The 24,768-nt window shown below is 38.5% G+C and overlaps 1 protein-coding gene across 8 annotated transcripts in view; it reads right to left on the bottom strand.

Moving 5' to 3' along the window:
• The window catches only part of EHBP1 (EH domain binding protein 1), a 357,667-nt gene extending 345,418 nt beyond the window's left edge, over positions 1-12,249 (bottom strand). For 5 of the 8 annotated variants that reach the window (XM_032652680.1, XM_032652682.1, XM_032652677.1 and 2 more), the window contains exons 1-2: positions 11,846-12,189; positions 10,603-11,006 (exon numbers count right to left, since the gene is read on the bottom strand). In XM_032652680.1, coding sequence (XP_032508571.1) covers positions 10,603-10,706 — 104 coding nt within the window. In that variant the 5' untranslated portion in view covers positions 10,707-11,006; positions 11,846-12,189. Of the gene's footprint in view, positions 1-10,602; positions 11,007-11,845 lie in introns of all 8 variants that reach the window. The other 3 variants (XM_032652681.1, XM_032652683.1, XM_032652678.1) reach the window with 3 other exon arrangements.
• Positions 12,250-24,768: the final 12,519 nt, after the last annotated feature.

Here is a 24,768-nt window from a genome sequence, read left to right as displayed (position 1 = left end):
CACACATTACAAAACAGCTGAACCAAAGGAAAAAAATTCAATTCAAATTTTCAACTTAATAATTTCTGGAGTACCAATAGGACCTGTCACCTAACATCTGCCAAAGCTTTACTTTACACAGATATTTGAGGACTCCTCAAATGTGGTAGTTCTAAAACCTGGCTTGATGATCTTAAGCAATTGAGGAACTTCTAAAATGACAGATTTGCCAGCACTATTCCAGACCTACAGAATCAGGACTTTCCAAAGACGACAGCAATCACCTTATTTGCAGAGTGCCCCAGCAATTCTGAAATTAGCCAGTTTTGAGAGGAAATGGCTAAAACAGCACTGTCCAACAAAACCTTTTGTGATGATAGAAATGTTCCATATTTGCACCATCCAATATAGTAGCCCCTAGCCACATGTGGCTAGTGAGCCCTTGAAATGTGGCTAATGTGACTGAGGAACTGAATTTTTAATTTTATTTAATTTAAATTTAGATGTAAATAGCAACATGTAGTTAGTTGCTCCTGTATGGCACAGCATAGAACTTGATGATCTATGTTAAATATTCATTCTTCTAAATTTTCCAAGGTGTACCCTTGATTTAAATTAGATGATCAGAAAACTAGGTTCCTCAGCCATATTCTCTCATACAGGGTTGTTATAAAGGGTCGGTATAAACATTATCCTATTTAAAAGTCTGAGTCTTTTGTAGTTTGAGACGTTATCCAATGTCATACATTTTTTTCATAATAAAAATCCTGCTTTAATTAAGTTCTAAGGAAAGTCTCTGCAAATGAGTTTGAATATTTTCTTTAGCCAGAAGGTATACTCGGTGAGCCAATGTGCTTCCTTTTTTGCCACAGCTGACAGTAAACTCAAAACCAACTCCAGTGTCCAGCGGTAACTCCTCTTAAGTGCCTAGTAACATGTACTCTCTGCTCCTCTAAGACTATCTCTGTTCTATTTATACCCCTAAATTAGTCAACATAGTGTTATTTTATATTCTCAAGCTGACAAACTCTTTCGGACATAGGCAGAGTATCAACTTTTAAAGTGATAAATTCTTCGCATTAAAGTCATTCTTTTTTTTTATTGTTAATGCAGTAATAAAGTCAGTTTTTAGAAGTGGCTTTTTTTAAAAAGAAGTATTTCAATAAAAACAACACTGGGATTAATAACATCAGGAAATTTTTGTTTTGTTTTTGTTTTTGTTTTTTGGTGGTACGCGGGCCTCTCACTGTTGTGGCCTCTCCCATTGCAGAGCACAGGCTCCGGACGCGCAGGCTCATCGGCCATGGCTCACGGGCCCAGCCGCTCCGCGGCATGTGGGATCTTCCCGGACCAGGGCACGAACCTGTGTCCCCTGCATCGGCAGGCGGACTCAACCACTGTGCCACCAGGGAAGCCCAGGAAGTTTTTTAATAGATCAAACTTACCAAAGAAATTCTTTAGGTGTCTATTAGCAAAGTGGCCTAAAAATATCACTGTAAGAGTGAAAAATAAGACACACATATATGGCATTCTGCAATAATTTTACTGTCCCAATTTCACAAACTCAGTTCCACTCCTTTTAAAAAATATGCAGAATATGAACATCCCTATTGAAGACTCAGTTTAAAATGCTTGTACAATTTTTCCTTTAGCACACTAGACTATTTTTATGTTATGCAGTGAACTACTTCAGTGACTCTTCTGTTGATATGTTCCACAAAATTAGAACAAACACATTGATGTATCAATAGCACATTTCTACAAATGCCTAATTTTAAGTTCCCTGAGCATCTAATTACAAAACTAATATGAAACTAAACTGTCATATAAGAGTAGAACATCTTCGCATAATCCCTTACAATTCATTTAAAAAATATACTACCAAAAGACATAATTTATTCCATGGGGCCATTATAAAAGTCATGATAGGGAAAAGAAATTTGAAGGAAAATTGTCATAAAAAAATATATCCTAAACATCATAAATAGTCACCACAGGGGACACACACACACACACACACACACACACACACACACGAATGCTGGCAAGTTAATTCTACTTTGGAGGAACTAAGTTAGTTTCCTTATCCATATTCTTTAGCTGAAAATCACTTACTTAAAGCGGTTATTAAAAAAGAAATAAAGTTATAAAACCATATGAACCCATTTTGCTCCAGAAGCAAAAAGAGGTAGTTCCTTTCCCCAAAAGTCGAAGTACTGTCAAAACTTAGTTCATTTCAGCACAGCACTTCTGCTATCAGGCTCCTTGGTCTACTTCCACCTCTCGGGTCACTCCAGCCTTCTGCGCTAGTTCATCTTTCTCAAACACTTTTAAATGTTCAGGTCATATTTTCAGTCTTCTTCTCAGTCACTCTACTCCTTTTCTCTAGATAGTTCTTTTCACCATGTAATGCTTAAATAATCAGATAAAGACAATGGGCAATATTTACTGAGTGCTTACTATATGTCAGGCACTGTTCTAACCACTTTACATGTATTGTCTCATTTAATCATCAAAACAACTCTATGCTGGAAGCACTGTTATTACCCTCACCATTTTACGATGAGGTACTAACAGATTAAGTACTAGATTAGTACCAGACTCTAGATTCCACAAACAGTAGCTGTAACTCCAATGATTTAGAGCAGAGGTTAACTTTTTCTTAAAGGGCCAGATAATAAATAGTTCAAACTGCAGCCATCCAGTCTATGTAACAACTACTCATTTAGCATGGGTAAGACGCCATTTAGTATGACGGCAGCCATAGACAATATGTAAACCAATGGACATGGCCGTATTCCAATAAAATTTTATTTACAAAAGAGGCCACTTGGATCAGGCCAAAGTTGTCAATGATCTACAGGCATACTGAGCCTGGTGTCAAGGCAACTGTGATGTAAGCACTGCAATATCCAATTATGTCTTTATGGCATAAAGACGCTCCACTATTTTCCTTAACCCATCACAACTGAATTTTGTATAACTGAACTTCACATAGACTAAACATTTAAAATATAGATAAAATACTCTACATAACAATTCAAGTTTAAAAAAAAATTCAGTCCAAGAAACACAAAAATAAAATAACTAACAAAGTAACAACTCAATTTATTCTCTACTAAAATTACATCTACCTCTGACAATTCATCTTGTGGAAAAGACTATCCTGTTTTGTTTCAAAGAATAAGGTGCTTAACATTCACATAACTTGTAACAGAAAGTTTTGCAAAGTAAAACTTTTTGCCCCACCTCTCCTCTCATTCATCAAGATTTCAGCACCTGACTCCCTGTCTTAACCATTTCTCCTCCAATTATTCTCAGCAATTCCAAGAGCCACATAGATAACTTGTCCCATAACCTCTAAACTCCCTGATTGCCCTCTTCACTTCCAAAAATCTTTTCCTCCATTTCATCTCAACCACCAACCACCATGGTCATACCCTAACAGCTACAGTCTAAAGAGAAATGAGAGACCCCAGAGGTACAAAAGATGACCCATTTAAATATAGGGGAAAATTCTACTTAAATTTATTTATTTAAAAAAATGAGAAATTAAGGTATACCCATATTTAACATATAAAGCATATTAATTTAAAATATATTAAAAAATATATTGAAGATATGTGCTTGTTTTTTTTAACTAATAAGCAAAGGAGACCACCACCTATATCTTGCCATAACTGTTAACCACATCCTCCAAAATCAAACATCTCATTCTGACTCTTACCTCCCAATTTTCTAGCTCATTCACTCTGGTATCCCAATCCCAACAACTATTTAATCTCTTTAAGATCTCAAAATCTTTATCCTCTTCACTCTTCCATTGACCATCCTAACTTTCATGTCCTTATTTTCCTCCTTTTCTATCCTATACTCCATGGTTCATCACTATAACCACTCCCATGCATTCACTCCCAATTTCCTTGCCCTTCTTTTCCTCACTTACACATTCCTGACACAAACCCATCCCTGGTTAAATCCAACCCTGCCTATTCCACGCCTGCACCCAAGCACTGAACATAACATAGCTGAATTAAAATATGCAAACATGCTGGGTACATTCACTTTATATCTATGACCACAATGTTAAGAAGGTCCTCAGCACTAACAATCCTACATTTCCCTACTCAATTCATTCTCATTTTGACGATTTCATACTTCCTCTCTTGTCAATCCTTCAATAACTTTCTGTCACCTCCCTCTTGGATGATGACTTCTTAATATATTTCCCTGAGAAAACAGAAGCCAACAGAAGAGAAAGTCCACATCCTTCCCCACCAAATCTACCAACCTAAATGCTTCCCTACCCATGTACTCTGCTTCCCTCCTTGTAACAATGAATTGTCCCTGCCTCTATTTAAGTTCAAGCTTTCCATTTATGTGCTAGATCCTGTTCCCTTTCTCTCATTCAAGGACCTTTCTCCTGAAGTTACTTCCTCTCCCAGCGCATCTTCAGTTTTTCCTTCTTTACCAACCATTTCCATCAGCATTAAAACATGCTGCAATATCTTCCATGCAAAAGCTATACCTTACCTCTCGTCCCTCTTCACCTACTACCTAATTCTCCAGTTTGTAGCAAAGTTTTCTAAGATAATTACCTATACTGACTGTATCCACTTCCTTTCCTCTAACCCAATCTAATTATGCTTTCATCCCCACAATTCCACCGAAACCATTCCTCAATGTCACCAACTCTTTCCAACTTGCCAAATCTAGTGGTCATGTTGCTCAACCTCTCAAAACTATTTGACACAGCTAAACACTCCTTTCCTGATACATTTTGCACTTGCTTCCTTGGAAAGCACACATTCCTGATTTTCCTCCTACCTCACTACTGATTGTTTTCAGTCTCCTTTGCTGGCTCTTCCTCTTCCTCCCCACCTCTATATGTTGAAGTGTCCCAAGGCTCAATCCTCAGTCCTCTTAATCTCTATGACACCACAGAAAACTTCCTATAGGCCTATAGTTATAAATTCTATCTATACACTGCAAGACTCTAGCCTCTTCTTTCCCCTGAGCTCGAGACTCTTCAAATTAACTGCTTAATTAAGACCTCCAGCTGGATGTCTTCTTTTCTTAAAGAAAGCAAAGCCAATTCTTGATTTCTCCTTCACGCCAAACCTTTTCCTCCCTGGTGTTCCCCATCACTGTAATTAGTATTACATTTCACTGGTTGCTCAGGCCAAAACCCTGCAGTCATTATCGATCCATCTCTCACTTTACATCATATCTAATCCATCATTAAGTCCTGTCAACTACATCTTCAAAAAATGTATTTCTAGTTACATGGGTTTATACATTTGTCAAAACTTATTGCATGATACACTTGAAATGGATGCATTTTATTGTATGTAAAAGTGTAAGTTATACCTCAATAAAGTGTAGTAGGAGCATGTGTGTGTGTTACCTACATACATCCAATTATTTCTCACCACCTCCACCATTACACTGCTTTGCTACTTGGACTACTGCAATAGCATCCTAGCTTCCATTTTTACTCAGGACAGTTCATATTCCACAAAGTACCCAGAATAAGCTTTTTAAAATGTAAATTATATTACTTCCCTGCTCAAACCTCTACCACGGCTTCCTATCACATTTAAAATCCAAAAGCCTTACCATGATCTCAAGACCATATGTGATCTAACCCCTACCTACCTCTCAAACTTACCTGTTATCACTTTAGCTTGTTCTACTGTGTTGCAGACACACCAGCCTTCTAGATACTCCTAAAGCACACCAAGCTTGTTTTCAATTATTATTTTTTTAATGTATTTCAAAAGTAGGTTTTTCACATCAAGGTGGATGTTCCTTTAGCTCACTCCATTAGAGCAACAGAGAAATGCTTGCTTAAGCCACCCAAAGAAGTGGATCTGGATGAGTACTTATTAATGTAATTTGGCCTTCGTAAACTCAAGTTAATACTTACAGTGCATGTAGCATTCTAACATCCAACTGGAAAACTAACTTGGGATCAGTTACAGAGGGCCTGGAACATCAGATTAAGGAGTTCATATTTTATCTAACAGGTCAGCGTCACACACTTAAGCACTGGGAAGAGCTAGCTTTTTACTTTTCAAATCCTGAAGTCACAAGGTTTGCAAAGAGTTGTGGAATAATGGAGAAAATGAGGGGTTACTTTCAGGGATATAAACATCTTTATGTACCTCTAGAATTTTGAACCGTGTGATTGTATTACCTATTTTAAAAATAAATTATAATTAAAACTATATTTAAGAAAAAGGAACTCTTACATGACAGAAAAACCAGAAACCAATATATTTATGCCTTTGGGGGAGAAGTTTACAGTACTTTAAATACTTTTTGAATGCCATAACTAAGACTTATATAGAAGAAATATAAAAACAGATAAAATATGTTCATATATGTAGAAGATATATAGATATACACAGAAAATATACATGCTCATAATGGTTCTCATCATGTAAGGGAGCTCCTATCAGAATTGAGCTCTGCCACAATGATACCACAACGTGCTAACTTTCAAGTAGTTTCCTCAAACACCCGAATAGCCTGAGAGCTCGTACAAGCGAAGACTTCTCTAAAATCTAAAGGGCTGCAGGTGATAAAAAGTACAGGATAAGAGACAAAGTAAGAGAGAAAAGACAGCACAGTCTCATTCTCTCAAACTCATCTCCAGCGGCCAGTCTCACCACTTGCCAAGAGCTACATCAGTTAAGTGAGATTAATAATTAAATGACTTGGGGACAACAATAAGAGGAATATGAACACTTATCATCTCCAAATTTGCTAGAGCCTCTACCTGGTTATCAAGGAGTGATGAGGAACAGGACTTCATAGTATAGTTTCCTTCTCTCAGATGAATAGAAGTCTTTCTGGGTTTTGTTCCTGACCTAACTTCTAGAGCCACTACGCCAAGAAAGAATCATGAATTAGACCCTGTTGAACTAAGGAAACACACCACCTTGGGCAAATGCAAAATACTGTAAGACAGCAACAAAGAAAAGTGTGGGAAAGCAGAAACTCCAAACCCTCTAATGTATAGAATCCATCCTTTGATCAAGGTAAAATGCTGTGAGTTTGCTCATGGCCTACATCTAAAAAAAGACGGCCTCCTGAAACTCTACCTTCATCCTGTTATCTGTCATGTCCAGGTTCATAACCTATGGCCATGACAAGAGAACATGGTAAACATTTCTCCTCTCCTTAATCACAGAAATAATGCATTCTCCCTTGGAAAACATATCCTGATTCCCATTAACCTCTTCCATCAACAACCTCTTCCATTCCATGCCTTTCTTGAATCCATTGAGTTTCATCTTCATTCCCTTGAGTTTCAAATTCATGCAGAAATCAGTATACTTTACCCTGGAGTCATGAATGGGCACTTGGTAAGGTTGAAAACATTTTAAAATACTGCTTCTTAAACATTAATGTGCATAGTATGTATCTCATTAAAAAGCAGATTCTGATTCAGTAAGCCTAGGGCAGGGCCTGAGGGACAGCCGTTCTAACAGGCTTTTGTAAACTCTCTTGCTTCTCAGAAAACACTTGAAGTAGCAAGATTCTAAAAGGCAATGACACCTATATACAGTTTACCTACAAAGGCACAATCCCAATGCAATGCTAACTGTCCTTTCTTTTTGTAGTTTATTCCTTCTTCTCTGATTTATACTTTATATAAATCCTCTTATCCTCTCAACACCTACAATTTATCTTCAATGCCTCTTTCCCTTTATTCAGTTGGCATCTCTAAATTTCCTTCCTCTCCTTTTATTTTTCCATACCACCAACACAATACCTAAAATGTAAAAGTAGCTGATAAAATGTTCTTACAAGGTGTCCAAGTCTGTTTTTATTCTTATGTCCTTTAAATAGATTCTAATTCAGCACACATATCCAATAATTTAAGAATTCTTGCAAGCATCAACATGAGGAATGAAAAAAAGAAGGATGTAAGTATAGAAATTGGGCCTAATCTGTATTTATCACAAGGACCCTAATGCAAAGTAAGGCAAAAGGAATACTAACTAAAAATCATAACAACAAATTTGTATGTAATGAAAAGATTTTAAAGCCTTATTTAAGGATCCACCTATAAATAAAATTCCAAGACATCAAACAAATATATTATTCTTTGGGCACTGTCACCTCGTTAGCTTTAAACTATATTTTTAAATGAGAGGGGAAAATGCAAAATATTTAGAACTACATGTCTAAAAATTCTAGAATATCCAAATGTTTCTTGTGTTAAGGCCAGACCTTATCATAAAGATCTAATTTAACAGGTGTACCATAATGTCCAACCCTAAAAATAATTAAGCCATCTATTCACCTATAATCAAGTTAAATTTTCATCCTTGCTTTCACCTTGAGACACATTAACAATAACTTACACACTTTTTAAGGAAAAATAAAACCCAGGGATCACGCAAACTGTGAGGAAGAAACTCATGTTGTGAATAAAGGATCACCTGACATGTTCTATTTCCCTTAAGAAAAGAGATTCAAATTTAACCGTCTTAAAGTTGATGCCCCCAGCATACTACCAAGTTAAGAAGTACTTGTAATCAGGATTTTCCTCATGTATTCCCTAGTTTAGTTAGTAGTACACCCAGTCCTCCAAGCCAGAAACAGGTATCAACCTAGACCTATTCCTCTCCCTCATCCCCACCCTTTCCAGACCCCTACTGAAATGACCACCAAGTACTATCCATTTTGTGTCCTAAGTGTCCCTCTGCTCTATTCTCTCGATTTCCTCTGCCACTGCCTTAGTCTAAGCCTTTTCTCTCACCTTATCTATTACAATAGCTACCATACCATCCCTGCCTCCAGTTACCTTTTCCACTGATCCTTACTCCACATTGTCATCCAAGTGATTTTCCAAAATATAAACCTAATGTCTCTTCTGCTCAAAACCTTTTCCTATCTCTCCATCACCCACAGAATAAAGTCCACGCCATGTATAACAGCACTTTACTTTTTATGATTTGAACCCTGCCTGCCTCTAAAACATCATAGCCCACTGCACTCCTCCCATCCTGCACTTTAAGCCCCATCATTATCCAACTACACTGCTTGAACTTCCAGCATGCCACATGCCTCCATGCTTTTACATAGGCTGTTGCTTCAGTCTAGAATATCCTTCATTTCTTCCCCTTTAGCTTCCTGGCCAATTACTATGAATCTTTCAAAACTCAACTCAGCTCCAAGAAAGCCATCCCACACCCTACCCTACCCTTAAAGAGTTGATTATTCCCTTGTCTGCCAACTTCGTAAGTAATGATGACATTTTATTGGGCATTTACTATGTGCCTGACATTGTTCCAAGTATTTTACATGTATTAACTCATTTAATCTTCACAATAACCCTTCCTATGAATTGGTACCATTATTACCTTTGTCGATATGAAAACTACCTCAGAGGAGTAAATAACCTGTCCCCAAGGATATCCAACTGTTAAGTGATAGAGACAGATAAAGATCCCTACATCATATTTATATTATTGCACCTATCACAGAGAATTTATTTACATGACTGTCATTACCCTGGACTGTGAACTCCTTGAGGGTGGGGATTAGGTCATATTCAACTCTAAAGCCACAGAGCCTACTATAAAGTAGGTAATCAGTACATGCATTTCTTGAATTGCACATAAAGCAACATTCCTAACAAGTTCAAGAGAAAAGCATTCGGAAACTAGTTTCCAAATAAATATTCAAATATGCTTTAAGAGTTCTCGAGTAGAGGAAGCTATTTTTCCGTTTAATAAAAAGGATGTTAAAAAGAGATTAACACAGACATGAGATTACAGTCCATGTGGATAAGGAAATGGACTTACTTTTGCAGTAATACTGCTTAATCACTGCAATAAATCAAAACCCAAAGTACCATTTGCTTAAGATTAACTTTTTTCCTCTGACTAAATAAGAATTCTTCTTGCTTATCATTCAGGGCAGTGAAAAGAAAGCCCTAAATTTACTTTGCTCAAGTGGAAAGAAGCAAATCATAGACAAGCACTACTAATTGCTTCCTTAAGTCTGGCCAAGAAATGTATCCCATTAGGCAATTAAAATAAAACACAGTTGCCTGACTAAGCACAGAACAAAAGAATTTCTAAGGTTGTATGGACTGGCACTGTATTATGCAAATAATGAAAAGTTATTTTAAGCGAAAAAAATAAAGATCAAGAACAAATTAAAACAGATTATCACCACCCCACAAGAACAGATTTCCGTATTAAAACTCTATTGAAACATAGACATATGTTACATGAAAACATATGCATATATGTTTACAATATTTCAATAGCCATTCTTCATGCCTCCTTAAAGTTATAAAAATCAAAGTTATTCTAAGACTAATAATGAAAGACCTCAAGACCAAATCTACTGTACTTAGTGTGCTCTCATAGTTACAGTCCTCTGAGCCATACTGAAGTGCAGTAATTAAAACCCACAGGGTCGGTACCAGCAGCAACAGTGCACACCACAGTACTTGTTAGAGTAATCTGCACCCCGCCCAGCTTCTACACACTTGTGCACTACAGAAAGGTAAATCTCCTGTCAGAAGCAGCAGAGTTTAGGCCACAGTGAGTTTAGGCCACAGCACACCAAACTCTACGCCCAGGCACTTCTTACCATTTCTTGGTACATTCAACCATCAGCTCCTGGTAGGAGGCCACAAACTGGAATTTGGATGCGTGTTTTCCCACACGCTGTAGTCTCTTCCAAACTGAAGCCATGATGATCAGTCAAAACAGTGGAGCAGTTCTGGGTTAGCAACACAGCAGCTTGAACAAAGCAGAGGGTCCAAAGCAAAGGAGCTTTGCATGTATGTCTGTACTTTAAAAAACTCAACTACAACTTGAAATGATGTTTGGGGTCCATAAGTCTTCTCCCTGTTTCACAGGGTAAATCACATCTTAGATGAATGGCCCAGTCAAGAACAGTATGACACACATCACAGGATGAGTGAGAGGAGGTTCCCTTATGGAGACATCACCATTCCACCTCGTGGGTTATATGATGTGTATTCTGGAGGACTGAAAAGCAAAACAAAGAGAAAAAATATGAGGAGAGAAGCATGAGAAGTGACTAACCACCCATGTTAGATAACACTGCAACAGACAAGCCCAGTTCTCCGCATGTTTTTCAAACAATGAAACAAAACACCAACCTCAAAAGCCAGTAACATCAAGGATGCAAGACACCAAGGAAGAAATTACAATTCACACCAAAGACGTGGAGCAACACATCAGGTAATCAGCATCAACAACGATCGAGAGGCGAAAGTCGGGGCCCTACCTCCCTCTCCTAGCATCACAGAAGGGCGAGCAGAGCGGGAAAGTCTAGGGATGCTGTTTAATGTCCACCGCCAGTCAGAGGAAGAAGTGGAGTATTTTAAAATAAACTTTGTTTTTCAGCCGATAGTGAATAGCTCTGAGTCCTAGAATATGTGCGTGGAACAAATTAAGGAGCGGGGAAGAACGCTGCTGTTGAGTCGGAGGGGGAAATGGATGGGGAAAAAGGAGTGGAGGGAAATCTCAAGGCAGAGAGAGGGCAGTGTCCCGGCTCCAGGCCACTTGGGCTCTCCTCCACCTTTGCTGCCAACCGGAGGGAAATGGAAACTCCTGCCTGGGCGTGAAGCAATGACCAGCGAGGCAAGTGCACGGTGCGGGGTGCAGTGCCTCCCTCCCCCATCCTCAGGGAATAGTCCGCCGAAGCCTCCTCTCCTCCCGCACAGAGCCCAGACCCCTGCCCCCCAGCTGAGGCAGGCGGTGGCTCGCCAGCGGTCCCTGTCACCCAGGCGATGCCAGAAGACCCCAGCCCGGTCCCAGAGCCCCGGTCCCACCGCACGTCTACTCCCGCCCCTTCCTCACACCTCTAATCCCGCTGTCGGGCTGAGTCTGGCCCGGTTCCCTCCTCAGCGCCGCTCCTCCGTCGCCGCCGCAGCAGCAGTCGCCGCCGCCGCCACCGAGTCCTCCATCCCCGCCGGAGCCACATGGAACAGCCGAGCCAGCCGCGGCGCTCCCGGGAGCCGGGGTCTGCAGCCCCTCAGGCTGACGGCGCGCCTCACGCCCGCCCCCTCCCGGACGGAGTCGCCCCGCGACCGTCCCCCACCCTACAAAACCCTGCCAGAGCCGCCGCTCAGCGCCCAGCACCCCCTCCCCCGCCTTTCTCCTCCGCCACCACCATCATTACCTCCCCCGCCGTACCTCTCACACTAACCCTACCCACGGCCGCTCAACCTCCGTCCGCCCCGCCGCCATTGGCCGGGCCCCGCGCTTTCCCCGCCCACCTCGGCGGCAGGGCCTTTAAGGGGCGGGGACGCCTCATTGGCCGACCCGGGTGCCCATCACAGGGCTCCACGCCCCCCTCCCCCGCAAGTTCTGGAGGTGTTTTTTTCCCCAGCCGGAACGCGGTGTACAGTATACCCTTCTTTAAGAAAAAAAAAAAAAAAAACACTGGAACCCTCTAAGGACAATCCTGCCCATTCCTCTGATTGGCTTCGAGAGGGAAGCGATAGGTGGGAGGAGTAAGGAGTGTTTATAGTGATCTGAAAGGTGGTTGCTGAAGGTGGATGTCGGTCAAAGGCGTGCCGGGTGCTGGGCGGGGTTTCTGTCTGGAGTCTGAGAGCAGAGCCCGCGACTGGCTTCGCTGCAGCTGTGGGCTGTGCGGCTACTGGGGTTTTCTCTCCTTTTCTCTCCTGTCCCCACCCTAGGAGCTGGGTGTGCCCTCTCCGCCACTAGCCGATAGGGTGTTTGCGAACACAGTCTTGGTTTCACCTCCTGGGGTTTTTCCTCTGACAAACTGTGAAGTAATGACCCGGCCAGCCCCCGCCTAACATTTAGTCAACTGGTCCTCAGTGAACCAGATTCAGTAAGCTGAGCTAGGCACAAAATGTTCACGGTGCAATTTCTTCTTGTTCTGATTCTTAAACAGTTCTATGAATCTTATTCTTCTGGTAGGAATTGTAGATGAACTTGGGAGTGGTTGGTGTGTAAGAAGGGTAGTTAGAGGCAAAGGAGAGGATGAAATAACCTAAGGAGAGTGTGAGGGCACGGGCACTTAACCTTGTAAAAAGAACCAAGGACCCTTTTGAGAACGATAAAGAAAGGCATAGATACTTTCCCAAGGAGAAATATGTCCTATCATAAGACACAAAAGTTCGCTTTCAGTTTTAGGTGGTTCACAGACCTCTGGCGTAGAGAAAGAGGACAAAGAATGAAATTGGGGGGTGGGGGGGAAAGAGAGGGAGGAATCTCAACATTTGAGGAAGAAGCAAAGTGGGAAAGAGACTGAGGAGGGAATGGTCAGAGAAGTAGGAGCACCCTACAAGCCATGGGCAAATTGAAATAAGAGAAGGAAGCTAACATATGAAAAAACAAGCAAGATGAATCCTGGAAACAATTAAGGCTCATTCTTAATCTTACTAAGGACAGAGAGCAGGGTGCATGGACAAAATAGCTTGAAAGGTGTTAGGGTCTAGGGAAGGATTCTTTGAAGGACAGGAAGAAGGGCAGTGACTGTGAGAGTCGAGCTCATCTGTAGACATAGGGAGGCAAGAGGAAGGAGAGAGAGATTGAAGAATCAGGATAGATGGGAAGACACAGAAGGCTTGAATCCAGTATCGAATTCTATTTCCATTTTCAATAAAGAAAGTGATATAATACAAGAACACAATGTACATTTAACAGAAAAGGGCATAGATATCACTTATTTTGCTATTGTCTCAATTTTAAAATATTAAAGATAACCATAATAATTATATTGATTCTTATTTTGTGTACATCTTGCAGTTCTCTGGTGTCCTTCCTGAGTGGTTTACTAAGTCACTATAACCTACAGCTATTATTGTGATCATAATTGGATTTAAGTGTATGGGTTTTGTTGTGTTTTTTTTTTTTTTTTTTTTTTTTTTTTTTGCGGTACGCGGGCCTCTCACTGTTGTGGCCTCTCCCGTTGCAGAGCACAGGCTCCAGACGCGCAGGCTCAGCGGGCATGGCTCACAGGCCCAGCCGCTTCGCGGCTTGTGGGATCTTCCCGGGGCACGAACCCGTGTCCCATGCATCGGCAGGCAGACTCTCAACCACTGCGCCACCAGGGAAGCCCATGGGTTTTTTTAAATGGCTAATTTATAGAAATGGTCATAAACTATTTTAATCTATGTTGCCCTTCAGGAACAACCCACATGATAATCAGGAGGGTTTTGCATCCTATTTAATATTGTTCTTCAAACTTTCTCATGTGGTTATCCTGGCTTCTTTTAATACTCTTTCCCTTCCTAAAAAGAAGAAGAAGGAGAAGGAGGAGTGTGTAGGACCCTAGGGAATCTTTCTCAAGTTGTGGAAAATTTCAAGAACAACAGTTTCTTATAAGACAGCTTTTCTTTTGAGGGGAAGTATTTCTCTTGGATGTAAACTCTTCTTTTTCATCCTAGCTGCAAAGGTAGCAAGGAAGAGACCAAGTTTAGAAATGAAGGAATTAAAAGCAGACCTTGACATTGTTGCTTAGCTCAAGTTCACAGGCTCCTGGAGGCCCCACAGAGCAGCTACTTCTTCCCTTATAACTTTTTTTTTCTTTAATAACCTGTCTGCTAACTAAATTTATTGGAGAATCTTAAATATATAATACTTTAAGATCTTTTTCTCCACTTATTCGATACTGAATACCAACTGAGTATTGATCACATTAAATGCTATTAACGGTACATAAAAGGTATAGTCCCTGTTCGCAAACAGTTTTCAGAAACAGATGTTCAGCATGCATGCAAGAAAGTAAAACAAATTACTTCACCTCTCTGAGTCCCAGCTTCTTATTCTGTCAAACAAATAATCATGCTTACCTTTCTGGGACGTTGAAGAGATGGAAGATATGTATGTAAAGTGCCTGACACATATTAAACAGTCAATAAATGGTAATTAATAATGTATACCATTGTGTTTGGTAGCAAACAGAGTCAAAAATAATAAGTAATAAACAGTAAAAAAAAAAAAATAGTCCTTCAAGAGTAACATGGGCAATACTTAGTTGCTACCAAACATCACTACCTCAAGGAATAATGAATCTCAAAAGAAACTGCTTTTAACATTATTCATCTCCCATTAACTCAGTGATTACCAAGGGTGGAACACCAATAACTTAGGTGTAGACCCATAGTTTTATAATAATTACTAAGAATTCATTTATCCCCAATTCCCATGACCACCTTCCATGCCATATATAATCTGAGATCTTTTGACATTCTAGAAGATAACTTTTTCTTAAGGTTCCCATTTCCCCTACATACCAGTAAGTACATCCCACTGACCCTCCCCCTTACAAAGGGGAATTTCCCACTGTGCTTCTGCCCCTTTCTAACCCCCTGTTTACTCAGGTCTTGATTTATTATCTCCTTCCATCCCAGGCTTAATCTGCATGTAATAGACCTGTAGATGCAAGTTACTTTAATTGTCCTGTCCATTTGCCCCAGGTGTTGACTGCAAAATTTTATAGATATTTTACTTAACAGAAGATTCAACATTTAAAATAATTTCTATTTTGCCTTTAGGTATCATCAAGCTTACAGTGAAGATAGAATACAAAAAGTAAAAAAAAAAAAAGGAAAATGCCACCCCAAAACTTCAAATCTTCTCTGCCATGACAGTTTTGAAATGATAGAAATTATTTTCAGTGAAGCAGCTTTGCCAGTCACTGTTTCAGAAACCCCCCAAATAGAGATTCTAGTCTATGAAGTGCACCCACAGGCTTGAATTATTATCATTCCCGATGATAAAATTCTTATCCCTGGATTTTACAGTTTTTGCAGTAAAAACTGTTAGAGGTATTATTGCAGCAACTTATCTGTGCCTTAGTCATAGTAATAAGATTTACTTGCAACAATAGCACTGCAGATTTTTGCATTGTGTTTTCCAGTTACCATAGCAGCTATACAATACACAACAATATTACTGCAATTTTTAACTGCTAATGAAATTATTTCTTTTAAACCCATAGCAAACAAACTTATTCTGACAATCCTATATAGCAATTTTTATATCGTTAGAAAAACTCACTGGAACAGGCTAATACTTCTGAAATATTAACTGAGGTTTTTGTAGTAGCTGTCTTTCTAGGTATTTCTTTTTATCCTATGGCCTTTCTCCTCCTATACCCCACCCAAAGACACCCTCAGCATCGTACCCACCCTCAAGTAGGCTGGTTTTCACTCATTGTTTCAGGAAAGCAGTATAACAGAATGCAGAGAAACAGGGAATTTTTCCTTGTTTTTGAGTTTCAGAACCCTAGTCCTTTAGGGAGTAATGAAACGGATCCAGTTAGAGACCCGTACTGTTCAATACGATAACCTCTAGCTATATGTGACTACTGAACACTTGAAATGTGGCTAGTTCACATTGAGATGTGTTGTCAGTATAAAATATACACAAATTTCAAAGACTATATAAAAATGAAGGGAATATATCTTATTTAAAAGTTTTATATTGATTGCCTGTTGAAATGATAATATTTTTAATGTACTGAATCAAAAAAGACATTAAAAATTAATTTTAACTGTTACTTTACTCTTTTAATGTGGCTACTGGAAAAATTTTAATTACACATGTGGCTTGCCTTATTTTCCTGTTGGACAGTGCTGGTATAGACAATAGTAAAACTTCCTTTCACAGAGATAAGAAATGGATTTCCTGGACTGGAAGGGGAAGAAGAAGTTGGGTGGAAAGTAATGAGAGGCCAGACGCTGATGGGTCCCAGAGAACAGGACTCACTGCCGTATTCTCACTCTATTCTGGCAGAAGCCTTGGAGAAAGGCAACTGAAATGGCAGGATCTATCTATGGGATCTGAAAGCCGAGAGAGATAATTTCCATTCATTTTTCTTTGTTAGAGCCCCAGAGAGGTGGCAAGACCCTAAAGATAAGAAAAACCTGGGACGTGTATCTAGTCCACCCAAGACCAGTTCAATAGAAGTTTCTGTGATAAAGGAAATGTTCTATACATGGCTGTGCAATACAGTAGCCTCTAGCTCCTGGGGCTATTAAACACTTGAAATGTGGCTAGCATAACTGAGGAACTGGAGTTTTAATATTATTTAGTTTTAATTAATTTAAATAGCTGCATGTAGCTGGTAGCTACCATAAAGGACAGTGAAACCTTACATAGTACCATGGAGGTTCTGGAAACCCAACATGATGATCCCCAGACACCCAAAAGGGTGCAGAGGCAGAGGAAGCCAGCAGGCCTCAAGGGACCTTGCTGACAGACCAAGATCAACCCAGCAGCAGTCTGTGGGACCAGCTGCAACTGAGGAAGGATACAGACTGGAAATCTTAGGAGAGCCAGCATGGTAGAGGAGGAGCAAAGATTAAATGTTCCCATCCTCTTCCTCTGACATGCTAATCCTATGGAAGTCTCCTCAATATAGATGCAATCCCTGCCAAATTGACTGTGATTAAGTGTCTGCCACCCCTTGTGAAATCAGCGCTTGAAATAGAAATTGGGTTGAGTTATGGAAAAATGAAATTATGTTTCTTGCAAACCTGAATTTTTTTAGATTGAGATTTGTACCTGTTATATAACTGAAAGTAATAATTCTAACAAAGTATTCAATACTTAGAAACATATGTTTATTCTCTTAAAAGGGAGCCCTGGGCCACAACAGTGAGAGGCCTGCATACCGCAAAAAAAAAAAAAAAGGGAGCCCTGTTTTTCTCTATCATTATAGGACCCAAGCTCTTTGGTTGACATGAAAGCTTAGAAAAGCTACATCAGAAAACCATCTTTCAACTAAAAACAGTATCCTTTTGTGAAATTGTTTCTGTTCCAGTTACCCATGAATGAATCTTTGCAGTTAGCCATAATGAACCTTTGCACATTGAACCTGAGGTGGCACTAACTCTAGGACCTCGATTATGTTCTAAACACCCAATTTTGTCCAGCCCACAACGTCTAGGAAAGGCCAACCTGGACCTGGTTGGTGGAGACACAGGAGCATCCTTGGCTGCCTTGAAATTCAAATAGAGACAGAAACAAGTCTACAGATACCATCCATAGGTACTTCAGTAGGCCTGACTCGGGCTGTTTATATGGAGCAACAATATGAACCATTAGAAGGCTCAGAAATCTTCTTCAAGAATATATTATAAGGGATGATGATATTCAAAATGTAGATACTCAAAATGTTAGCAACAACACAGCACAGACATCAATCAGCTAGAGTGGATGACAGCCATGAACCATCAGCCCAGCTATCCTATTGTGAACCAGCTAAATATCAGCTCTGACTCCAGAGTACCTTTGCTGGTCTGTACCATCCTCTCGGTCTGACTCTTCAGATTACTCAAGATAATTTCATGATGGTGAAGTCCCAGCCCAGAAATGCTGTATATGCCAAGGTAAATGCAGTTACAGAGATAATTTACACTTTGCCAATAAGCTGACCATTACTGGGATTATTGCAGAAAAGATTTGAATTGGAATTAGGAGCCCTTTCTGAGAAAGTCTTTGCTAAATATAATAAATTTACCTCCTATAAAATCAGTAGGGATCTTTGACCAAGGTTTATTGGTCATTTCCCATTAAATGTTAAGAGGCTTTAATGAATTTTAAAGAGTGGACTGACCTCTGCTTCTTTTTATCTGTGTTTTCAATATTTGGAATAAATTCCGAGTAACCAAATATAGCACGCAGCCAGTGTTTTCCTCTGAATAATTCCTGGATGACTATATTTAGTATGAACAAGATAATATAATTAAAATCTTCTGAAATAATTAGGCTAGATAGGAAAGGCAAAGAAAAAGCAGTAGGAATTCACAATCTTGGAGGGCACTGAATACCCACCATTTGGTGTTGAATTAAAGCATTTCCATCTCAAACAGTGCAGAAAGCAGCAAGCTGAAATCAGGCAGAACCCCACTTACCAGGGCACTGGACGTGGGCCAAGGGAAAGTAGCCCTGTTGCAGAAGCTTGTCCTAGATGAGTAGGGCTGGAAAATAAACTCAACTTTCAGAGGGCAGGATTAACTCATGCATAGTTTGGGCAATCTGCTGGGCAGGGCAAAATGGAGAAAAATTCCAGGGCAAGGGCAGTAACATGGGAGCCAAAGAGAGCTGCAACATCATTCCAGATCTCGCTTTTTATAGTAAATCAACCAATTAGTGACTGGGCTTACAGAGAGTAGAACATGGCCTGCTAAGTAAAGAGGACTTTGTGAGAGCTGCTGGTTATTTCTCCATATTTTGTTGCAACTTTTGGATGATATTTTTAAATATTCCCAATAGTGAATCATTGATATCTTTCTCCAAGGAAATAAAGTCAACTGTCGAGCAACAGTTAAGTTTTTGTGCTATCGTTCAGTCTTCTAAAGAAATTCTGATATCCTCAACATTAAAAACCATGATATTTTACCCCTGAAGTGACAATTTTAGTTCTACTGTAGATATTGAATATAGTACTAAGCTACACTGGTTGAGAAATAATTATCTGGCATTATCAGTGTCCCACTTCTTATTTCAAAAACTAATGCAAGCACCTTTCCCCTGATAACCAGTATGCTTCAGTGTAAAAAAGGAGAGTGTTGCACATGTGCATCTTCCTTTACACAACACATGCTGAAAATATGTATACTTAGAGGTCATAACTTGATCACATTTAAAATATTCACTCTTTCCTTGAACAACCCAAGCAAAAGCAGGAGGTCTGTTGTTGACTGCTTATCCTCTTTTATTCTTGTAATAACACACTTTGTAGCTAGTCACAAAGCTACCTTCTGCATGCCTCTTCCCCAGGCTACATCACAATTTACAAAATAATAATTACTAAAATCCTGCAGTTAGTTCTCAGTGATAAATAGAGTAAACTTGTTGAGTACTTCTTCATACTTGTCATGCTGGTAAATGAAACCGCTACAGTGCATGCATGATATTAACTGCTCTTCAACATTATATGCTATGGATATTTGCAATGCCCAGGGATGATATTTGGTCAAACAATTTTGTCAATAGTTCATTCTGCTTTCTCTTATTAAAATCTTAATAATTTTCAGCTGATTTTGCAACAATGTAACATGTACCTACTTTTGCTACAAGAGTAAAACTTTGAATGAGAGTTTCGTGATTTTGATTTTCTTTGATGATAGTTTTAGTTAAAAATCCATTTATTAACAAGTAATTTATTAACTTATAATATTCTAAGTAATATTTATTAATTTATTAGCTAATTTTTTAATAAGTGAATGACTACTAAGCTCAAAGCATTGTGCTAAGTATTGGGAATACAACAGGTCAAAAGAGAAAATCTCTGCCCTCAAAGAGCTCACATTCCTCATCAGTTAGAAACTATTATTTAGTGTTTACTTTAGAAAATTTCAATTGATGAGAGGTGACTGTGTGTTTAACAATGGCACAAAAGCTAATTAAGAAATGTGTTATAAAATACAATGGACTGGGGAGTAATATTAATAGATTGCTCCCTTAGTGAAATTAAATTTTTGGATATTTATTGTTGTACTTCCAATTTACACCTTTATTTCTTTGTGGCTACTTGTGCAGTCACAAATAGACTTTGTCACAGCCCGTACAGATTTATAATCTGTAGTTGCACTGTACAATTATAAAAATCCTGTTTACAATTTGTACTTTTTAAATTTGAATTGTAGTATTTATATTACTATTTTATCATTATTTTTATGCTTCATTGCAGCACTTCAGAGATATTGATCCATTTTTTTTTTTTTTTTTAATGATGGATATAAGGCAACACTATTTTAACTGTAAAAACGCAAAATTAACACATGGCAAAATTCAAATTATTGTCTGAGGGAGGTTATCTGAAATCTGTTAAATGTTAGCCAAAACAATCTGATCAATGCATTCCTTGGAGCTCACATGGAACTTTTAAGAATGAAATGGTTATTAAGAATGCGATAAGATTTTAAGAAACACACACCCATCCCATTTGATTTCCCTCTTGACTCCTTAAAAATTAAAAAAAAATAAATAAATAACAATAATAAAAGCTTATTTTCACTTCCCTTTATTCAGAAATATTTTAGCTCTCTTCCTATTTTCAGAGGTAAAATAATTAAAAGTTGGTTTTTATCTTGTATGTGTTCTATGATTTTTAAAAATGTAAAAATAGATATATAAGAGAATGAAGACTCAAATAGAATGCACAAATATATGTTGGGGTGTAAAGATTATGAGTGATATCATTTTCTTTTTTAAATTCTCCTTTAATGTTTTTAGATTGATTTTTACAATAAAATAATGATTAAAATTGCATAACTGAGGTCTTAGATTGAAAATATTTTATAAATCGTTATGTACTCTTTAAAATGTTCTCTCACTACCTAAAAGCTGCCATCTATAGTTTCTGCTTACAGATCATACCTAATTGATAAAAATAAAAACTTGCCCCAGAATAAATCCATTCCTAGTACATCTAACACGTTCTGATTCTGGATCTATTTTGCCTATCTACACACTTCAGTCTGGAAGTGAATGAAGACTCTTCTTTCACAAAATGTTCTATTCCTATGAATGTGTTCCGTATTTTATATCATGAAAAAGGGATAGTTTTCACTGGCACTTTTTATGGGCTTGAATCGCTTTATTCAGCTTTAGAACCATGAATTGCATGGTCCTGCTGGATATTTTCCCCATGACCCTCTAATTTGAGGCTCATGTTTGTCTCCCTTCTTGTTATCACATTCTGTATGGAGGATTCTGTTCTCTGCTTCAGTGTCAAGTCAGGTGCCTCAAATAAGCAAATATTTACCAAGTGCCTACCATGGACGAGAAAGTGTTGACTTTAAAAAAAAAACTATACATTTTTTAAATGTGTAAAAATTTTACATTTAAAAAATCTGTAAGTCACAGAGAGCTCCAGAAATTTAAACTTATTTCAGAGGGAAAAAATGTACAAAAAATAAAAATGTAAGCTCTAACAAACGTAATAGCTTGTAAAATATTCAAATAACAGTTTAAGACAAAATTCAAAGAGATATAAGAAATCCATTATTGTCTTATATTCTGAAGAGACTCAAGCCAGTTGTGGCAAAGCATGAACTGGGTTCCTGTTGCAGCTCCATCACTTACTAATTGGGTCATTCTAGGAACTCACATAACCTCTGGATGGAGGGGGGAAAGTGTATATAGATATAGATAAAGATATGATATAGAGATATAAATATAGATACAGATGTATCTCCAAGTCAAGCCATGCAGACACAATACTGGGAAAACTGGTAGAAGTAGAGTGATTAGGAAAGAGAAGCAATTCCCTCTTGGGTTGGTAGCTATAATGATAAATATTCTGCTGCCAGTGATCTCCACTAGAGCAGGCCCACCTGAAAAAGGAGGAAGCCAAGAAATGAAGCAGAGAAAGAGCTGCTTGATTTGCTTCATCTGTAAAATGAGAAATGGGAAACTAATACTTTGCTACCAGGAGGTAAAGGTTGGAAGAGATAAGCTCTTAAGACCCTTTGCAGCTCTAATTCTGTGATCTTAAAAATACCTGCCTTGGGCTTTCCTGGTGGGGCAGTGGTTGAGAATCCACCTGCCAATGCAGGGGACACAGGTTCGAGCCCTGGTCCAGGAGGATCCCACATGCCGCGGAGCAACTAAGCCCGTGAGCCACAACTACTGAGCTTGCGCTGTAGAGCCCGTGCTCTGCAACAAGAGAAGCCACCGCAATGAGAAGCCCGCGCACCCGCAACGAAGAGTAGCCCCCGCTCTCCGCAGCTAGAGAAAGCCCATGCACAGCAGTGAAGACCCAATGCAGCCAAAGATAAATAAATTAATTTTTAGAAAAAGAAGAAAAATGCCTGCCTTTAACAAATGGATACATGTGTGCAAAATCAAAAAGAGGCACTTAGTATTTCTCAATAGTTTTTTCATTACAATAATCTAGTTTTTGCTGTCTTAAGAAGGTTGGGCTATTTTTTTCCCAGTTGAGGCTACTTTTGATTATTTTTGTCTATTAATTTTCTGATTGACCAAGAGTTGAAAGTTTATAGTCACAATTCCCATAGTGAACATGAAGGCAGCCCAGTGTCTGTTAAGAACATGAAAGATACTGTTCCTAAATGTACCTATTCCTAATTCGATTGTTTATACCTAGTTCTAAAGGGGAGAGCAATCGTAAGTAAATTTTTGGTCATTTAAAAAATTATTTATGGTAAATGATAAACAAAAGAAGTATTGATAGAACATGTTACTCTTTCTAGAGTATATTGCTTGTAACTTCAGCGGCAGTCCAAAAGCTCAATCTCTTCCAGGATGAATTGCTAAGGTTTTTTGAACCCTCTTTAGACAGAGACACCCATGATTCACAATGATTACTTGAATATGCTGTGAAGATTAAGAGTACAAAACAACCACATACAAAAATTAACACAAAATGGATCATCAACCTAAATGTTAACAGCTAAAACTATGAAACTTATAGCAGAAAATAAGAGTAAATTTTGTGACCTTGGACTTAGCAATGGTTTTTTAGATATGATCATAAAAGCATGAACAACAAAGAAAAATAAACTGTGCTTTATCAAAATTAAAAACTATCTTTGTACTTCAAAGATATCAAAAAAGTGTATGACAGCCAACAGATGGGAGAAAATATTTGCAAATCACATATCTGATAAGGGGCTTCTATCTCAAATATATAAAGAACTATCACAACTCAACAATAGACAAATAATCCAATTTTTAAATTGGCAAAGGATTAAAACACATTTCTCCAAAGAAGATATATAAATGACTAATAATCTTATGAAAAATGCTCAACCTCATTTACCATCAGGGAAATGGAAATCAGAACCATACTGAGTTACCACTTCACACCCACTAAAATGGCTTAAAATCAAAGACAGACAGTAACAAATTCAAGCCCATTGCTGGTGGGAGGGTAAAAAGGAATAACTTTGGAAAAGAGTTTGGCAGTTCCTCAAAGTGTTAAACATAGAGTTACTATATAACTCAGCAATTCCACTCCTAGGTATGTGTGTGTCTATATATATAGAGAGAGAGACACACACACATTTCTGTTGGGTATAAACAGAAATATAAACATATGTCCACACAAAAACTTGTTCATGAGTATTTATAGCAGCATTATTCATAATAGCCCGAAAGTAGAAAGAACCCAAATACCATCAGCTGATGAATGGATAACAAAATGTAGATATCCATACAATGGAACACTATTCAGCTATAAAACGGAACGAAATACTGATACAAGATACAACATGAATGAACCTTGAAAACAAGCTAAGTGAAAGAGGGTAGTCACAAAAGACCACATATTGTATGATTCCATTTATATGAAACATCCATAGTAGGCAAATCCATAGAGAGAGAAAGTAGATTACTGTTGCAAGGGGGTTAGACATAAACTCCATATCCAGAAATATGGGGTTAAACTCCACATAACGGGTGTGGAGTTTCTTTTTGGGGTGATGAAACTGCTCTAAAGTTAGTGGCAATCGTTGCACAGCTTCGTAACTCTAAAAAAATGTTGACTTGTACACGTTAAAAGAATTACAAAAAATGTGACATTTATGGTATGTGATATAAAGCAGATATTAAGAAAAATAAAAGAATTTTGAAACACACCACTGACCAAAGGCACTTGCCATTTATATTATTTTGCAGTCACATTTAACCAAAAGTCACAAGGCAACTGAATATACTGGACAGCTCAGCAAAATGTAATATTCTAACACAAAAATTTTAAATGTGAAAGTGCTCTACACTTGGAGTTAGGAGATGTGGGTTCTAGTTTTTCCTTAACCCCAACCCAAGTTTG

The sequence above is a fragment of the Phocoena sinus genome, chromosome 13 (genome assembly GCF_008692025.1).
Source record: "Phocoena sinus isolate mPhoSin1 chromosome 13, mPhoSin1.pri, whole genome shotgun sequence".
In the NCBI taxonomy this organism is placed as follows: domain Eukaryota; kingdom Metazoa; phylum Chordata; class Mammalia; order Artiodactyla; family Phocoenidae; genus Phocoena; species Phocoena sinus.
The sequence above is the reverse complement of the archived record's forward strand: the minus strand, read 5'-3'. Positions and strand labels throughout refer to the sequence as shown.